The sequence below is a fragment of the Coregonus lavaretus genome (genome assembly GCF_964263955.1).
Source record: "Coregonus lavaretus genome assembly, contig: HAP1_SCAFFOLD_5231, whole genome shotgun sequence".
NCBI classification, from domain to species: Eukaryota; Metazoa; Chordata; class Actinopteri; order Salmoniformes; family Salmonidae; genus Coregonus; species Coregonus lavaretus.
The window spans coordinates 12,501-30,081 of NW_028161460.1; the positions used below are offsets into that span (position 1 = coordinate 12,501).

Genomic DNA, 17,581 nt, shown 5'->3' on the forward strand with positions numbered 1-17,581 from the left:
ACCTGACCCCCCCCCCATAAAGAAAACACATTAGATTGATATTTCAGGATGACAGGGAAACTTGGTTCACATGGACATGACAGAGGGCACCGGGTTCAGCCAGTCCAAACCAGCTGACCCAGTCTCACTCTAGCCGTCTCCCTGGTCTGTTCATGGCCCAACTTCTATGGCCCTCTTGTTTGGTATGAAAATGACCACAGGAGCTGGCAAGACATCACAAATAGATCTGGGACCATGTCAGGGTTTTCCTATCCCAAACCAGTAACTGTCCTTTAACATACACCAGACATAACATTATATCCTGGTCCCACAACAGGATAGAATGTTATGTCTGATGTCTGTTGGGAAATAAAAAAAACAGTGGCGGGCTGAGACCGATGCTTTCATTTCTTCAAAATACTACAGCTCTCTTCCATCTACGGGGGAAACCTGAGCAAACATTGCAACAGTTTTTGCCTCTTCTGGGCGGACAGAAAACCACTCCTCAGTCCTCCGTCTGACAGAAACACACGCACGCAAGGGGAGCTGCTATGCACTCTGGGACAATATGGGCTCCGTAGGACCCTAAAGGAAGTTACTGGATACATTATGAATCTAGACTACATGTGGGTCCATCAGCAGCCTGAACATAGGCATAGAAGAGTAGCACATTCTGGTCCTCACATTAACTCTTTCACTAGACGTACTGAACAAGGGCGGCAGGTAGCTTAGTGGGTAAGAGCGTTGTGCCAGTAACCGAAAGGTCGCTGGTTCTAATCCCCCGAGCCGACTAGGTGAAAAAATCTGTCGATGTGCCCTTAAGCAAGGCACTTAACCCTAATTGCTCATGTAAGTCGCTCTGGATAAGAGCGTCTGCTAAATGACTAAAATGTAAAAATGTAAAACAACACCAGCCTTATCCACGCTGAATGATCTCTGTGTGTCACTCGTTGTGCTACACATTATTAGATGGGTGCTATTTCTCCTTTCAGACAAGACAAGTGGAGAGAGAAAAAAACTGGACCTTCCCTATAATCAAAGGAAGACATGACTGATTGTAATAAATATGCAGAGACTCCTCTAACCAAAGCTCCTCCATCATCGATCAAACCCAGAATGTCATCGTGGTCACCAAATTGCCAGGAACGCATCAAAGCGTACAAACAAAGTCATAAAATGCAAAAGATGGAATTGAAACATTTAGAATATGAGAAGAACTACGAAAATCTGCCACCACAAAGAGCCCTGATTGTCTGGGAGTTAAACAGGATATGGGAGCTAAACAGGATATGGGAGCTAAACAGGATATGGGAGCTAAACAGGATATGGGAGCTAAACAGGAAATGGGAGCTAAACAGGATATGGGAGCTAAACAGGATATGGGAGCTAAACAGGATATGGGAGCTAAACAGGATATGGGAGCTAAACAGGATATGGGAGCTAAACAATATATGGGAGCTAAACAGGATATGGGAGCTAAACAAGATATGGGAGCTAAACAAGATATGGCAAGGGCTAATTTCAACACTGCAGGACACACACACAGAGCCCTGGCCCCAGCCACTGTCCACCCCTCCATATGAACATCACAGGAATCTCTGTGGTTGTTTCAGGGTGGTCTAAGATCAGATAGCCATGTGATAACCTCCTCTTCCCGGCCCTCAGAAGTCACTGTTTATAATTGAACCCCTGAGAGAGTAAAGAAGGGCTCTTCTGGACACGAGCACCCTCATTTCATCCACCCTCATTTCATCCACCCTCATTTCATCCACCCTCATTTCATCCTACAGATGAAGAGAAACAGGAAAAAGTATCTTACAGATATCTACCTTCAAATGACTTCATGGGGAACAATCAAGTCTTCCACATCAGCCTCTCTTTGGGCCAATCCAGTTATCCCAGTGTAGACCTAAGTCCAGTGTTATAGAGCCTTTTAGACCCACTCGTCATGCTAGGTCTTCCCCCTTACTCACCACCAAGGAAGAGCTTTCATTTGAATATCAAAAGTGACACACCACAATTTCTCAGGTAATCTGGGGCCTCGCAGGATTTTGTTACCCTCCCCTCTCCTCCCCTCTCCTCACCCTCTGAAAACCCATGAATGAAACTCCACACAACAGCCCCCCCCATCCTCCACTCCTTCCTATGAAACTCCACACAACAGCCCCCCTCCATCCTCCACTCCTTCTTATGAAACTCCACACAACAGCCCCCCCATCCTCCACCCCTTCCTATGAAACTCCACACACCATTTACATTTACATTTGAGTCATTTAGCAGACGCTCTTATCCAGAGCGACTTACAGTTAGTGAATACATTTTTTTTTTATACTGGCCCCCCGTGGGAATCGAACCCACAACCCTGGCGTTGCAAACGCCATGCTCTATCAACTGAGCTACATCCCTGCCGGCCATTCCCTCCCCTACCCTGGACGACGCTGGGCCAATTGTGCGCCGCCCATGAGTCTCCCGGTCGCGGCCGGCTGCGACAGAGCCTGGATTCGAACCAGGATCTCTAGTGGCACAGTTAGCACTGCGCAGCAGTGCCTTAGACCACTGCGCCACTCAGGAGACTCAGCCCCCCCCCAATCCTCCACCCCTTCCTATGAAACTCCACACACCAGCCCCCCCATCCTCCACTCCTTCCTATGAAACTCCACACACCAGCCCCCCCCCATCCTCCACTCCTTCCTATGAAACTCCACACACCAGCCCCCCCATCCTCCACCCCTTCCTATGAAACTCCACACACCAGCCCCCCCATCCTCCACTCCTTCCTATGATACTCCACACACCAGCCCCCCCATCCTCCACTCCTTCCTATGAAACTCCACACACCAGCCCTTCCCATCCTCCACTCCTTCCTATTATTTCTACCCCCTTTTCCTGCTTCCTCCTTTTTCACTTTGCCAGGAGACGAGGAGGAGGAGGAGCAGGAGGCAGAGAAGACGAGTAGATGAGCAGGAGAAAAGGGTATGAAGAGGAGGAAGAGGAGGAGGAGGAGAGGAGAGGAGAGGAGAGGAGAGGAGAGGAGAGGAGAGGAGAGGAGAGGAGAGGAGAGGAGAGGAGAGGAGAGGAGAGGAGGAGGAGGAGGAGGAGGAGGAGGAGGAGGAGGAGGATGTTTTCAATGGGTAACCACTCAGGGGGCAGCCCCCCCCCCCGGGGAGAGGGACAGGAAATGAAGGCAGGGTACACTGGACCCAGATGCTGCTGCTCAACCAGCCAGCCCCACACTCTGGAAGATAATACATACCTTTCCTTTCTGTCTCCTCTCTCAAACTTGGTAGACTGTGTAATTTTTTTTTTTATATATATTTGACTTCATCAATTAAAGCTACAATATGTAACTTTTTGGACGACCTGACCAAATTCACATAAGATTGTTCATTCTCATTGAAAGCATGTCTAAGAATCAGTAGATCTGTTCTATTGTGGATGTGCGCTATTTCTATACTTCCCGTTTTTTAAGTTTTGTTTTTGCATCTTTTACTTTTCGGTTTTGTACACCAGCTTCAAACAGCTGAAACATAATATTTTTTGATTATGGGAAGTATATTTCACAGCGGTTTAGATGGCACAATGATTCTCTACACTAGACCTTCTTGTTTTGTCACATAAACTGAAATTAGGCGAACTATTAGAATTTTAGCAACCAGGAAATGACGGAGCGATTTCTGCATAGTGCGCCTTTAATTCAAGGAGAAGAAGGACATCGCGTGTGCAGATTGTAAATCAATTGACTATTACGGTGTGGCTGGAAAGAAACGCATACCCTGATTCCAATGTCAACTCGTACAACTTGGAACAAATAAGCTGTTTATTTCTTATCGTTCCTCAGTGGAAGGCTCTGTAGAGGCTCAATCTTCCTGCGAGTCAGTAGGTGAGGATATTGTTCTCCTGTCACCTTACTTCCTGTGCCAGCGCTAGGTCTAAAAGGTCTGTTCTCCGTTCTACAGGTGCACACAGCCCCATCCTGTCCATTTGTGTCTCGGTTGAATGGGCTCTTTAAATATGACACCTTTCCCATGAATATGACCCCCTGGGCCGTGACAAGGCAGGGGGGGGAGAGATGACATCATCGTCTTCAATGGCAGACCAGTCAACCAGATCTGGACATCACTGCCAGAGCAGAGCAAGTCCTTTCATAGAACACAAAACCCATTCTATTCTAACAACAGAACTCGGGTTCACTGTGCAGCAACGTTTTAATGGCGAACTGGTGCAATGTTAAAGCTCACTGTGCGGCAGAGTGGTGGCCGACTCATTTCCTATGAGAAATTGACATTTTTTCATGAATATCTATCTATCTATCAGTCTTTTAAATAGTGGGCCAGTTTACCATACTCAGATGAAGCCTATTTCTAGACTACAAAGCATGTTAATTGGAGATTCTCCATTAAAAGTGCCTCTTACTCTTAGGACTAGGCTTAATCTGTGTCCGGGAAACAGGCCCTTTATGTTTAGTAGAATTCGTATATGAATGTTGCAAAGTCTTAGGTGTAATCTCCAGCCAGGTTAGAGGGGTGATAGGGGGGGGGGGGACTTTGTACTTTAACTAGCCCAAGTGGCCCTCTTCTCTCTTGGGATGGCTTCCCTTGGCTTCCCTTGGCTTCCCTTGGCTTCCGTTGGCTTCCCTTGGCTTCCCTTGGCTTCCCTTGGCTTCCCTTGGCTTCCCTTGGCTTCCCTTCTCCACTCTTGCTCTTTTGTGTAGTGTTGGGTCAGCCATAAACTATTCCAGGTCTGTTCCAACATTCTGCAGTGCGACACACACACACACACACACACACACACACACACACACACACACACACACACACACACCGTACATTCCTGGGATATTTCCTAATTTCTACAGTTCTGCGGTATATTGCTGCAGCTAGCCAATCAAATCACAAAGACAAGACTACTATACCTGAATCTATTTGCGTGTTGTTGATTTATTTTACAGCAGGTTGTTTTAATCTAATCTACACATGATGTGCAGCAGAATATTTAAAGGTCTGTGGGTACATCAAAGCCTAGCTCCTCCAAGTTTCAAGTTTTATTAGTCGTATGTACGGGATACACATGGTACACATGGTCCAACTAGATACTTACTTGCAGGTTCCTTCTCGACAACGCAACAACAATAAGAACTAAGAAAAGAGAAGAATACACAACATAAAGTAAATGGATCAGTAGAATATAATAAATATTTTTGCATCAGTATAGTACAGGAAGGCACAATTTATAGAACAATATTTGGAGAGGACCCGGGGCGGCATGCAGAATTTCTTCAGCCGCCTCAGGAGGTAGAGATGCGGTTGCGCCCTCTTGAAAAGAGTGGTGGTGGTGTTGGTCCATGACAAGTCTTAAAAATGTGTGACTCTCTCTACTGCAGTCCCGTTGATGTGGATCGGGGCATGTTCCCTCCTCAACAATCAACTCCTTTGTTTCGCCAACGTTGAGGGAGAGGTTGTTGTCATGACACCACAATACCAGTTCACTTACCTCCTCCCTATAGGCTGACTCGTCGTTGTTGGTTACCAGGCCTACAACCGTGGTGTCGTCAGCAAACTTGATGATGGAGTTGGTGTTGCGCAATGCCACGCAGTCGTGGGTGAGCAGGGAGTACAGCAGAGGACTGAGGACACACCCCTGGGGGGCCCCTCTGTTCAGAGTCATCAGGGAGGAGCTGTTGTTGCCAGTCCTCACAGCCTGTGGTCTGCCCGTCAGGAAGTCTAGAATCCAGTTGCAGAGGGTGGTGTCCAGACCCAGGGCTCTGAACTTGGTGTCGAGCTTGGAGGGAACCTATAGTGTTGAAAAATGAACTGTAGTCAAATGAACAGCATTCTCACATATGTGTTCCTCTTGTCCAGATGTGTCACCGCCGTGTGAATAGTGATGGAAATGGAATCTTCCGTGGATCTGTTGCAGCAGTAGGCAAATTGGAGTCCTCACGTCAGCCTCGGAGAGTGAAAGCACCTGGTCGTCCGGAACAGCGAGAGTCCTCCTGGATGACTCGGAATTGTCTGCCTTGAAGCGAGCATGGAATGTGTTAAGCTCATCTGGGAGGAAGGCTTTGGTGGGCACCGCACAGCTGGATTTGCGTTTCTAGTCTGTGATAGTCTGTAGTGCTTGCCACGTGCTGCGAGTCTGAGTTGTCAAACATCAATTCAAGTTTGAGTCTGTATTGTCTTTTTGCATCCTTAATGGATTTGCGGAGCTCGTACCTGCTTGCCTTGTATGCGTTGCGTGCCACCGAGTCATCAGTGTTCGTTCTGCTGACATTGAATGCTGCAGTACGGGCTCTCAGCATGGTACGGATATCTCCGTTCATCCAGGGTTTTTGGTTGGGGTATGTCCGGATTGTTATTGTGGGGTACAACATCATCAACACATCTCCTAATGAAGCCTGTGACTGACGATGTATATTCCTCAATGTTGATGGATGAGTGCTGGGTGGATGAATCTTTGAACATATACCAATCACTATTCTTTAAACAGTCCTGCAGCATTGAGTCTGCCCTCTCTGTCCAGCGCCTCACTATTCCCTGTGTTGGTGGCTCCCTCTTGAGTTGCTGCTTGTAGGCGGGGTGTAGGAAGAGAGAGACGTGATCTAATTGGCCGAATTGGGGGCGGTGGATGGCTTTGTACGCGTCATGGATGTTTGTGTATACATGGTCAAGCACGCTGGATCCTCTTGTGGGGCAGGATACATGTTGGTGATATTTTGGGAAATATTGTTTTAGACGGGCTTGGTTAAAGAAACCCGTGACAATAAAGACCGCTTCCGGGTGAGAGGATTCTTGCTGGCTAGTGATCTTTTACAGTTCGCTGAGTGCCGCCTTGGTGTTAGCTTGTGGCAGTATGTACACAGCTGTGATAATATCATATGTGAATTCCCTCGGCATATAGTGGGGTTGGCATTTTAGCATCAGAAAGTCCGGGTCGGGTGAACAGGAGCTTGAGATGTTTTCAACTTCTGTACACCAGGAATCGTCTACGCAGAAACATACCGCTCCTCCTGACTCTTACCAGAAGCCGCGGTTCGATCCATTTTGTATAAACCGTCTTGTTGAATAGCAGAGTTGAGTGTATTGTCCGTAAGCCAAGTCTCAGTTACAAACGAAGACACAGCATTCCCTGATGTCCCTCTGTGATGTTCTGTTCATCTCCATAGTTTACACCATCAATTCTTTCCACTTACTTTCACACGTCCCAAATCAACCATGTAGGAAGGACACCTTTCCTAGGCTCACCCCTAACCCACCCAACCACCAGGCATAAATCAGTCCTGGGTTACAACCATTTATTAGAAATCCTTCAAATCCTTTGAGTATTTGAAGTAACATGTGGGTGGGACTTTGGGGACTATTCTATTGAATCCCATTGCAACAGGTAAGGTCAATAAAGCACAGCTAAAGTATTTGAAATGATTTCAAGTAGTATTGAACCCATGTCTGGCACGAATCCCCATTTATCATAGTTGTTGTGTAGCAGGGCAGTGAGTGACAAGGGTATTTCAGTGGCATGCTATAAATACATCAAACAGAGCTGAGGGAGGGAGAGAAAGAGAGAGGAGGGGGGGGAATGCTGCTTAATGTAACACGCCCTGTTGAATCTAGACCCCTCTTAACCCTGTGGTTGGATTCTGGGCTGCGTCCCAAATAGCATCCTATTCCATGTATAGTGTACTACTGGCTGCTACAGACGTCTAACCCTCTGTCCTGTCCTGTCCTCTACTGAAGAGTTAAACCAGCCTTCTGGCTGCTACAGACGTCTAACCCTCTGTCCTGTCCTGTCCTCTACTGAAGAGTTAAACCAGCCTTCTGGCTGCTACAGACGTCTAACCCTCTGTCCTGTCCTGTCCTCTACTGAAGAGTTAAACCAGCCTTCTGGCTGCTACAGACGTCTAACCCTCTGTCCTGTCCTGTCCTCTACTGAAGAGTTAAACCAGCCTTCTGGCTGCTACAGACGTCTAACCCTCTGTCCTGTCCTGTCCTCTACTGAAGAGTTAAACCAGCCTTCTGGCTGCTACAGACGTCTAACCCTCTGTCCTGTCCTGTCCTCTACTGAAGAGTTAAACCAGCCTTCTGGCTGCTACAGACGTCTAACCCTCTGTCCTGTCCTGTCCTCTACTGAAGAGTTAAACCAGCCTTCTGGCTGCTACAGACGTCTAACCCTCTGTCCTGTCCTGTCCTCTACTGAAGAGTTAAACCAGCCTTCTGGCTGCTACAGACGTCTAACCCTCTGTCCTGTCCTGTCCTCTACTGAAGAGTTAAACCAGCCTTCTGGCTGCTACAGACGTCTAACCCTCTGTCCTGTCCTGTCCTCTACTGAAGAGTTAAACCAGCCTTCTGGCTGCTACAGACGTCTAACTCTCTGTCCTGTCCTGTCCTCTACTGAAGAGTTAAACCAGCCTTCTGGCTGCTACAGACGTCTAACCCTCTGTCCTGTCCTGTCCTCTACTGAAGAGTTAAACCAGCCTTCTGGCTGCTACAGACGTCTAACCCTCTGTCCTGTCCTGTCCTCTACTGAAGAGTTAAACCAGCCTTCTGGCTGCTACAGACGTCTAACCCTCTGTCCTGTCCTGTCCTCTACTGAAGAGTTAAACCAGCCTTCTGGCTGCTACAGACGTCTAACCCTCTGTCCTGTCCTGTCCTCTACTGAAGAGTTAAACCAGCCTTCTGGCTGCTACAGACGTCTAACCCTCTGTCCTGTCCTGTCCTCTACTGAAGAGTTAAACCAGCCTTCTGGCTGCTACAGACGTCTAACCCTCTGTCCTGTCCTGTCCTCTACTGAAGAGTTAAACCAGCCTTCTGGCTGCTACAGACGTCTAACCCTCTGTCCTGTCCTGTCCTCTACTGAAGAGTTAAACCAGCCTTCTGGCTGCTACAGACGTCTAACCCTCTGTCCTGTCCTGTCCTCTACTGAAGAGTTAAACCAGCCTTCTGGCTGCTACAGACGTCTAACCCTCTGTCCTGTCCTGTCCTCTACTGAAGAGTTAAACCAGCCTTCTGGCTGCTACAGACGTCTAACTCTCTGTCCTGTCCTGTCCTCTACTGAAGAGTTAAACCAGCCTTCTGGCTGCTACAGACGTCTAACTCTCTGTCCTGTCCTGTCCTCTACTGAAGAGTTAAACCAGCCTTCTGGCTGCTACAGACGTCTAACCCTCTGTCCTGTCCTGTCCTCTACTGAAGAGTTAAACCAGCCTTCTGGCTGCTACAGACGTCTAACCCTCTGTCCTGTCCTGTCCTCTACTGGGGCTCTTTTAAATGTGCTGCTAAAACCATAGAATTAGAATGACTGATTTTAGAATTAGAATGGATCTAATTCTAATTCTAGAACAGGGCCAAGTCCTTCGGGGGATATCAGTTCAAGTGATTCTGGTGGTGGTGAGTCCTACTAGGACAAATATGGCTAGGGTATTAATAATACTGACCTGGTTAAAACCTCACCAACAGAACAGGTGGATGCAAGGGTCTGCCTGAACAAACAGACACATTTCAGTCTTCAGAGGGGATCAAATATGACAGGTTTTGAGTAAAAAGAGGGAGACAAAAGAGGTGTTTTCTTTTGGCTGTAAAGCTGCTGTGCAACGGTGGTTTAAAATAAAGGCAACAACAGTGTGGTGCAAGTGTGGGAGAGAGAGAGTTCCAACAGAAGTGCTCCAACAGAAGAGCTCCAACAGAAGAGCTCCAACAGAAGGGTTCCAACTGAAGAGCTCCAACTGAAGGGTTCCATCTGAAGGGTTCCATCTGAAGGGTTCCATCTGAAGGGTTCCATCTGAAGGGTTCCAACTGAAGGGTTCCATCTGAAGGGTTCCAACTGAAGGGTTCCATCTGAAGGGTTCCATCTGAAGGGTTCCATCTGAAGGGTTCCATCTGAAGGGTTCCATCTGAAGGGTTCTATCTGAAGGGTTCCATCTGAAGGGTTCCATCTGAAGGGTTCCATCTGAAGGGTTCCATCTGAAGGGTTCTATCTGAAGGGTTCCATCTGAAGGGTTCCATCTGAAGGGTTCCATCTGAAGGGTTCTATCTGAAGGGTTCCATCTGAAGGGTTCCATCTGAAGGGTTCTATCTGAAGGGTTCCAACTGAAGGGTTCTATCTGAAGGGTTCCATCTGAAGGGTTCCATCTGAAGGGTTCCATCTGAAGGGTTCTATCTGAAGGGTTCCATCTGAAGGGTTCCATCTGAAGGGTTCCATCTGAAGGGTTCCAACTGAAGGGTTCTATCTGAAGGGTTCCAACAGAAGGGTTCCATCTGAAGGGTTCCATCTGAAGGGTTCCATCTGAAGGGTTCTATCTGAAGGGTTCCATCTGAAGGGTTCCATCTGAAGGGTTCTATCTGAAGGGTTCCATCTGAAGGGTTCCATCTGAAGGGTTCCATCTGAAGGGTTCTATCTGAAGGGTTCCATCTGAAGGGTTCTATCTGAAGGGTTCCATCTGAAGGGTTCCATCTGAAGGGTTCTATCTGAAGGGTTCCATCTGAAGGGTTCCATCTGAAGGGTTCCAACTGAAGAGCTCCAACTGAAGGGTTCCATCTGAAGGGTTCTATCTGAAGGGTTCCATCTGAAGGGTTCCATCTGAAGGGTTCTATCTGAATGGTTCCATCTGAAGGGTTCTATCTGAAGGCTTCTATCTGAAGGGTTCCATCTGAAGGGTTCCATCTGAAGGGTTCCATCTGAAGGGTTCTATCTGAATGGTTCCATCTGAAGGGTTCTATCTGAAGGGTTCCATCTGAAGGGTTCCATCTGAAGAGCTCCAACTGAAGGGTTCCAACTGAAGAGCTCCAACTGAAGGGTTCCATCTGAAGGGTTCTATCTGAAGGGTTCCATCTGAAGGGTTCTATCTGAAGGGTTCTATCTGAATGGTTCCATCTGAAGGGTTCTATCTGAAGGGTTCTATCTGAAGGGTTCCATCTGAAGGGTTCCATCTGAAGGGTTCCAACTGAAGGGTTCTATCTGAAGGGTTCTATCTGAAGGGTTCTATCTGAAGGGTTCCATCTGAAGGGTTCTATCTGAAGGGTTCTATCTGAAGGGTTCTATCTGAAGGGTTCCATCTGAAGGGCTTACCATGAAGACAGTGAATGTTTCTGAGTGGCTGAGTTACAGTTTTGACTTAAATCTACTTGGTAAGACCTGAAAATGGCTGTCTAGCAATAATCAACAACCAATTTGGCAGAACTTGAAGAATTTTGAAATGAATAATGGGCCAATGTTGCACAATCCAGGTGCGGAAACCTCTTAGAGACTCAAAGCTGTAATCACTGCCAAAAGTGCTTCTACAAAGTATTGACTCAGGGGTGTGAATACTTATGTAAATGAGATATTTCTGTATTTAATTTTCAATATATTTGCTAAAATCTCTAAAAACATGTTTTCACTTTGTCATTATCGGGTATTATGTGTAGAAGGTGAGAAGAAAAAAAGTATATTTAATCCATTTAGAATTCAGTCTATAACACAACAAAATGTGGTATAAGTCAAGGGATTTAAATACTTTCTGAAGGGCACTATAAAGGGCCTCATACTTTCTGAAGGGCACTATAAAGGGCCTCATACTTTCTGAAGGGCACTATAAAGGGCCTCATACTTTCTGAAGGGCACTCTAAAGGGCCTCATACTTTCTGAAGGGCACTCTAAAGGGCCTCATTGCCAAAATCCCGAGGTATCCCTTTAAATGGTTCTATGCAGTTTTAAAAAATGTTTCTTTCTAGTGATGCGCGAGTTGACTCATAGTGGGTTTGAATAAAGAGAAAACGATACCTTTAAAAACATCCATAAATGTATCATTCTTGTGCAATTTATATCTTCATTTAGGTTTTTCTTTTATTATTTTTAGGCTATCTGGCGTTAGCGCGTAAGCCTGAGCTTCAGGGCCTAACTCTACACACGCCAACCGCCAAATGCTTTCGGGAACGGGCAGAAAAGGTTCACCTCGATCCACTAAAAGGCAAAAAGGACAATGTCCGAGTTTAATTCAATAAGAGAAAAGCTGCAACATGGAGAGTTGAGAATAAACAGAAGGGAGGGCCAGAAAAGTAATGTTTGGGAAAGATTTGTTGAAGTGGTAAAAGAGGATGATAGCAGTGCCGGCTGTGTTATTTGTGATGATTGTGAGGCGCTATACAAATTCGACAGTCACAAGACGGGGACTTCAAATAGGCCTATGGGCACATCAAGGGAACTGTAGCCTACTGTTCAGATGGGTTAAATGGAAACTGAAATCTGGAGACTGACTGTAGGTCTATAACCTCTCACAAAGCCTTAATATGAACTCCTGCAGAATTAAGAATTTCTTGCAGTAAAATTATACACCAAATGTAGGCAACATTTTTACTCATAACAGGAGTGGAGAAATATTATTTATTTCTTTCAGCATCTTGACAGAATGAAAATGTGCAGTTAGCACCTCTACAGACAGTATCTATCTTTACCAGCATCATAAAAGCTGATAGTACCAGATAAAATATGCATCCGAGCCAAACTGGAATCTTATCAGAAACATGTTGAGTCGTTTTCACAGCTTTCCATTTCCTTACAACCGGACAAACTGATGTCATTTGGCAAATTTGGTGAATGCAGATGATTCTGAAGCTCAGAAAATGAGTTGGCTTTGTGGGAAGAGTCTGACTTTCGGGAAATGGCAGGTAAAGACAAGAAGGTCTACACTGAATTTAGATCACCGACGACAACGAGACAGCCTATAGGGAGGAGGTCAGAGACCTGGCCGTGTGGTGCCAGGATAACAACCTCTCCCTCAATGTGAGCAAGACAAAGGAGATGATTGTGGACTACAGGATAAGGAGGACCGAGCACGCCCCCATTCTCATCGACGGGGCTGTAGTGGAGCAGGTTGAGAGCTTCAAGTTCCTTGGTGTCCACATCACCAAAGAACTATCATGGTCCAAACACACCAAGACAGTCGGGAAGAGGGCACGACAAAGCCTATTCCCCCTCAGGAGACTGAAAAGATTTGGCATGGGTCCCCAGATCCTCAAAAAGTTCTACAGCTGCACCATCGAGAGCATCCTGACTGGTTGCATCACCGCCAGGTATGGCAACTGCTCGGCCTCCGACCGCAAGGCACTACAGAGGGTAGTGCGTACAGCCCAGAACATCACTTGGGTCAAGCTTCCTGCCATCCAGTACCTCTAAACCAGGCGGTGTCAGAGGAAGGCCCTAAAAATGGTCAAAGACTCCAGCCACCCTAGTCATAGACTGTTCTCTCTGCTACCGCACGGCAAGCGGTACCGGAGCTCCAAGTCTAGGTCCAAAAGGCTTCTTAACAGCTTCTACCCCCAAGCCATTAGACTCCTGAACAGCTAATAAAATGGCTACCCGTAGTATTTGCATTTTTTATTTAATTTAACCTTTATTTAACTAGGCAAGTCAGTTAAGAACAAATTATTATTTACAATGACGGCCTACACCGGCCAAACCCGGACGACGCTGGGCCAATTGTGCGCCGCCCTATGGGACTCCCAATCACGGCCGGTTGTGATACAGCCTGGAATCAAACCAGGGGGTCTGTAGTGACTCCTCAAGCACTGAGATGCAGTGCCTTAGACCGCTGCGCCACTCGGGAACCCCCACATTGTCCCCCCCCCACCCCCTCTTTTTACGCTGCTGCTACTGTTATTTTACTGCTGCTCTTTAATTATTTGTTACTTTTCTATTTTTATTTTTTTTATTTTTTTACTTATCCATTTTTTACTTAACACTTATTTTTCTTAAAACTGCATTGTTGGTTAAGGTCTTGTAAGTCAGCATTTCACTGTAATGTCTGTACATGTTGTATTCGGTGCATGTGACAAATACAATTTAATTTAAAACGCCAAACGCCTATTTAGACCCAATCACCATCTCTTCAAAGGAAGTTACTAAATATAGTCCAGTTTGTAACATTCTTTATGAAACGGGCTTTTCAATTATGTGAGCTTTGAAATGATCGATGTATGTTCATTTTAAAATGGTTAAAATTCATGAACATTTGTATGATGGTAGTATGATAAACTAAAGAAAAGATACATTATCGTCAACATTTTTGACATTTTTATGTTGACTTTTTAAAAACACTAACATTAATGGACCAAAATACCAACAAATCTCAAAATGTATAAGTAGATGGATAAATGCCATTTCAGCCTGTGGTGCCTGACCTCAACTCCTACGTGGTTAAAGTGCCCCGGGGACATATTGGAGTGGCAGCCAGTCTTAAACCTTTAATGGTTGAGCATTTTCTGGTCTGTTTTGCCCTGTAGTCTCTGCCAGTTTGGAAGTATTTTGTTAAGGCCTCTATAAGTGAAAGTGATATAAAACACCAGATATTCATTAATATGCTGTAATGTGTAAACACTTTACCTAGCTTGTGGTCCTCTGTAGCTCAGCTGGTAGAGCATTGGCGCTTGTAACGCCAGGGTAGTGTGTTCGATCCCGGGGACCACCCATACGTAAAAATGTATGCACACATGACTGTAAGTCGCTTTGGATAAAAGCGCCTGCTAAATGGCATATTATATTATTATAATACCTTGTAATTACAGTAAAAAACTATGAAATACAAACCCCTCCCCTCAATGAATGTAATTCATCCATTCATTCATTAATTCCAATTACAGTAGCATTATCTTTTTTTACAGTAAAGTAAAGTCAACTTTATGGTATTTTACTGTGTGTCATTACGCGGTACTTGCTTTGATACCATATATATATATATATATATATCTATATATATATATATATATATATATATATATATTACAGTTGGTGTACTGTAATATTAAATTCAGAATATTACTTGCCTGTAAATTACTGTCAAATTCATGGTAACCCCTTTACAGTGCAATCATTACCCCTTTCACAGTGCAATCATTACCCCTTTACAGTGCAATCATTACCCCTTTCACAGTGCAATCATTACCCCTTTCACAGTGCAATACATTACCCCTTTACAGTGCAATCATTACCCCTTTCACAGTGCAATCATTACCCCTTTCACAGTGCAATCATTACCCCTTTTACAGTGCAATCATTACCCCTTTCACAGTGCAATCATTACCCCTTTCACAGTGCAATCATTACCCCTTTCACAGTGCAATCATTACCCCTTTCACAGTGCAATCATTACCCCTTTACAGTGCAATCATTACCCCTTTACAGTGCAATCATTACCCCTTTCACAGTGCAATCATTACCCCTTTACAGTGCAATCATTACCCCTTTCACAGTGCAATCATTACCCCTTTCACAGTGCAATCATTACCCCTTTTACAGTGCAATCATTACCCCTTTCACAGTGCAATCATTACCCCTTTCACAGTGCAATCATTACCCCTTTCACAGTGCAATCATTACCCCTTTCACAGTGCAATCATTACCCCTTTCACAGTGCAATCATTACCCCTTTACAGTTTAGTCAAAGAGCCCCTGCAACTGATGCTGGGGTCTTATCAACCCCCGCAGTATAGTATAGAAGTGACAGGCTTATTCCCCTTTCTGAGCCCTAACCCCAAACGCAATAGCCCAAAGAGCCCCTTACATTTATACTACAGTTTCCGACAGAATGGATTAGAATAGGAAATAGCACTCACCTCCCCGAGCACTGTATCCTGCTGATCCTGGCTCAGAGTTAAATTCCCTTGGTGCAGCGGGCTGCTCCGTAACACCGTGATATGTAAGGTAAGAAGTAGAAGTCCCAAAAGCAACAAGAGTTCTGCCGCTAATCGAACCATCCTTTTCACCTGACCGGTCTTCGGTCCCTGCGGTGTGGCAGGGGGTCCTCCGCCAGCTCCTCCCGCTGCAGACACTCCCAGCTCCGGATCCGCTGCGGGCGAGGAGCCGCAACACCACTTCGGAGCCACTTCTGGATTCAGAATTACAATTTTAAGGGAAAAAGGAGGAATCAAGAAAACAAATCGGTCAAAATGTAAAGTTTGGCACGGTGTGGTTATGTTAGGTTGATGTAGTTTATTTTGAATGACATCAGATCAGCCTAGGTAGAGCGCGGTCTTCAAAGTGGAACAGAAAGTGGGTTCGGATTCGATGTGTAAAAAGGATCAAAGTTAAAGGTCCATTCAGCGAGGTTCCGGTTTCCTTTGGTATCCCAGTGAATGATATGCTCCTTCTATGTTGGAGTGGATCTCCAAAGTTATTTCTCCAAATGCTGTCAGGGCGACTGTGTAAAACTGTCCACGGGTAAAGTAATGAAATAACCACGGAACTCTTTTTTTTTTTTTTGCGCCCGACGTATACTATGTTAAAAGCATGTAGGCTATCGCATGTTGCACTCCAGGTAGATTATTATATCAAGAGACTTGCAGCCCAGTTCCAGCCCCGTGTTTCCCGCACCGCATTCTCCACTGTTTACCCGAATTATACCTTTTCCTCGCCTTACAATCAAACCGTCTCGTTCTCTTCTCTCTCATCTGTGGTACGCAGAACTCCTTGGTTTGGATGTTTTGGAAACATTCTCCCTCCCGCCCATTATCTGGGCTATCCTCTATCCAAAAACTTCATATTGAATTCGCGCAGGGGGATGAACGAGCTGGTGTGGCTACCTTTCGCACACCATCCAACCACCAAAAAAAAGTGGATCCCAGGAAAAACTCTACTAGTTTGAGGAGTTCTCCATGTCAAGCACAACCATTATCCATCCAGTCGAAAATCCATGACATGCTGCTGGCTATTCTCCGTAGTATAAAACCAGTAGCTTTCCGATCCAAGTTCCAAGTGCGTCCCCGCAAGCCTCACCTTGTCCAAAAAGTGTAAACCAAACCGCGGTCAGTCCACATTATATACACGCTGTTTTTCTCTCTCAGCGCGTCCGTGTAGGCGAAAGTGTTTTTATACGCCCCTCTTCTGGTTTGCTGTCAAGCCCCCCTCCTCCCCCCACTCTTAATTAACCCTTTCTATCGTTTCAGCGCCGGTGACACTGGAGGGACGGTGACACGGGAGGGTCGGTGGCAATGTGAGGGACGGGTGGCAATGCAAGTCACCAGGTCGCGAATCACCAAGCAAACCACAGTCAACCCAATGGCCACTCTATAGCCTCGGCATCTGGACATGTGGCTCGATGTGTTTGCATGATCTGAACATACTGACTTCAAAAGTGAAGATATTACAAATTATACATAATACATTGAAGCTATTAGGCTACATTAGCTAAAGGAATTATGTCGCCAGCCTTCAAATATGAAACAAAAACATAACCAAAGAGTGACCAGGGCTGCTAGTCTACAGTAGGTAACCGAGTATTTGTATTTATTATGGATCCCCATTAGATGCTGCCAAGGCAGCAGCTACTCTTCCTGGGGTCCAACCACATTAAAGCGCTTACATGACATATAAAACAAAAGATAAAACAGTACATCATATAACATTATTACACCACTACATATCTACAATACAAAATGTAAAATACCACCATACAAAAAATATTGTAACGACCCTGGGTTTATTAGCACGGATATGGACTCTGCCACGGGAGCATGCTTTTGGGGCACAATCGATGGCGAACATGGACTTCGGGCCAGAAGGTTGAGGGTTCGAGAACTGCTCCCTGCCTGTTTCATTACAATATTACAATGTATGCGTGTGTATGTACCTGTGTGTGTGTCTC

At 45.7% G+C, this 17,581-nt stretch overlaps 1 protein-coding gene across 1 annotated transcript in view; it reads right to left on the reverse strand.

The window, feature by feature from the left end:
* LOC311120646 (isthmin-1-like) overlaps window positions 1–15,791 on the reverse strand; it is a gene marked incomplete at its 3' end in the record, with an annotated part of 23,405 nt that extends 7,614 nt beyond the window's left edge. The window contains exon 1 of the mRNA XM_084195229.1: window positions 15,555–15,791. Coding sequence (XP_084051355.1) covers window positions 15,555–15,695 — 141 coding nt within the window. The remainder of the gene's footprint in view (window positions 1–15,554) is intronic.
* Window positions 15,792–17,581: the final 1,790 nt, after the last annotated feature.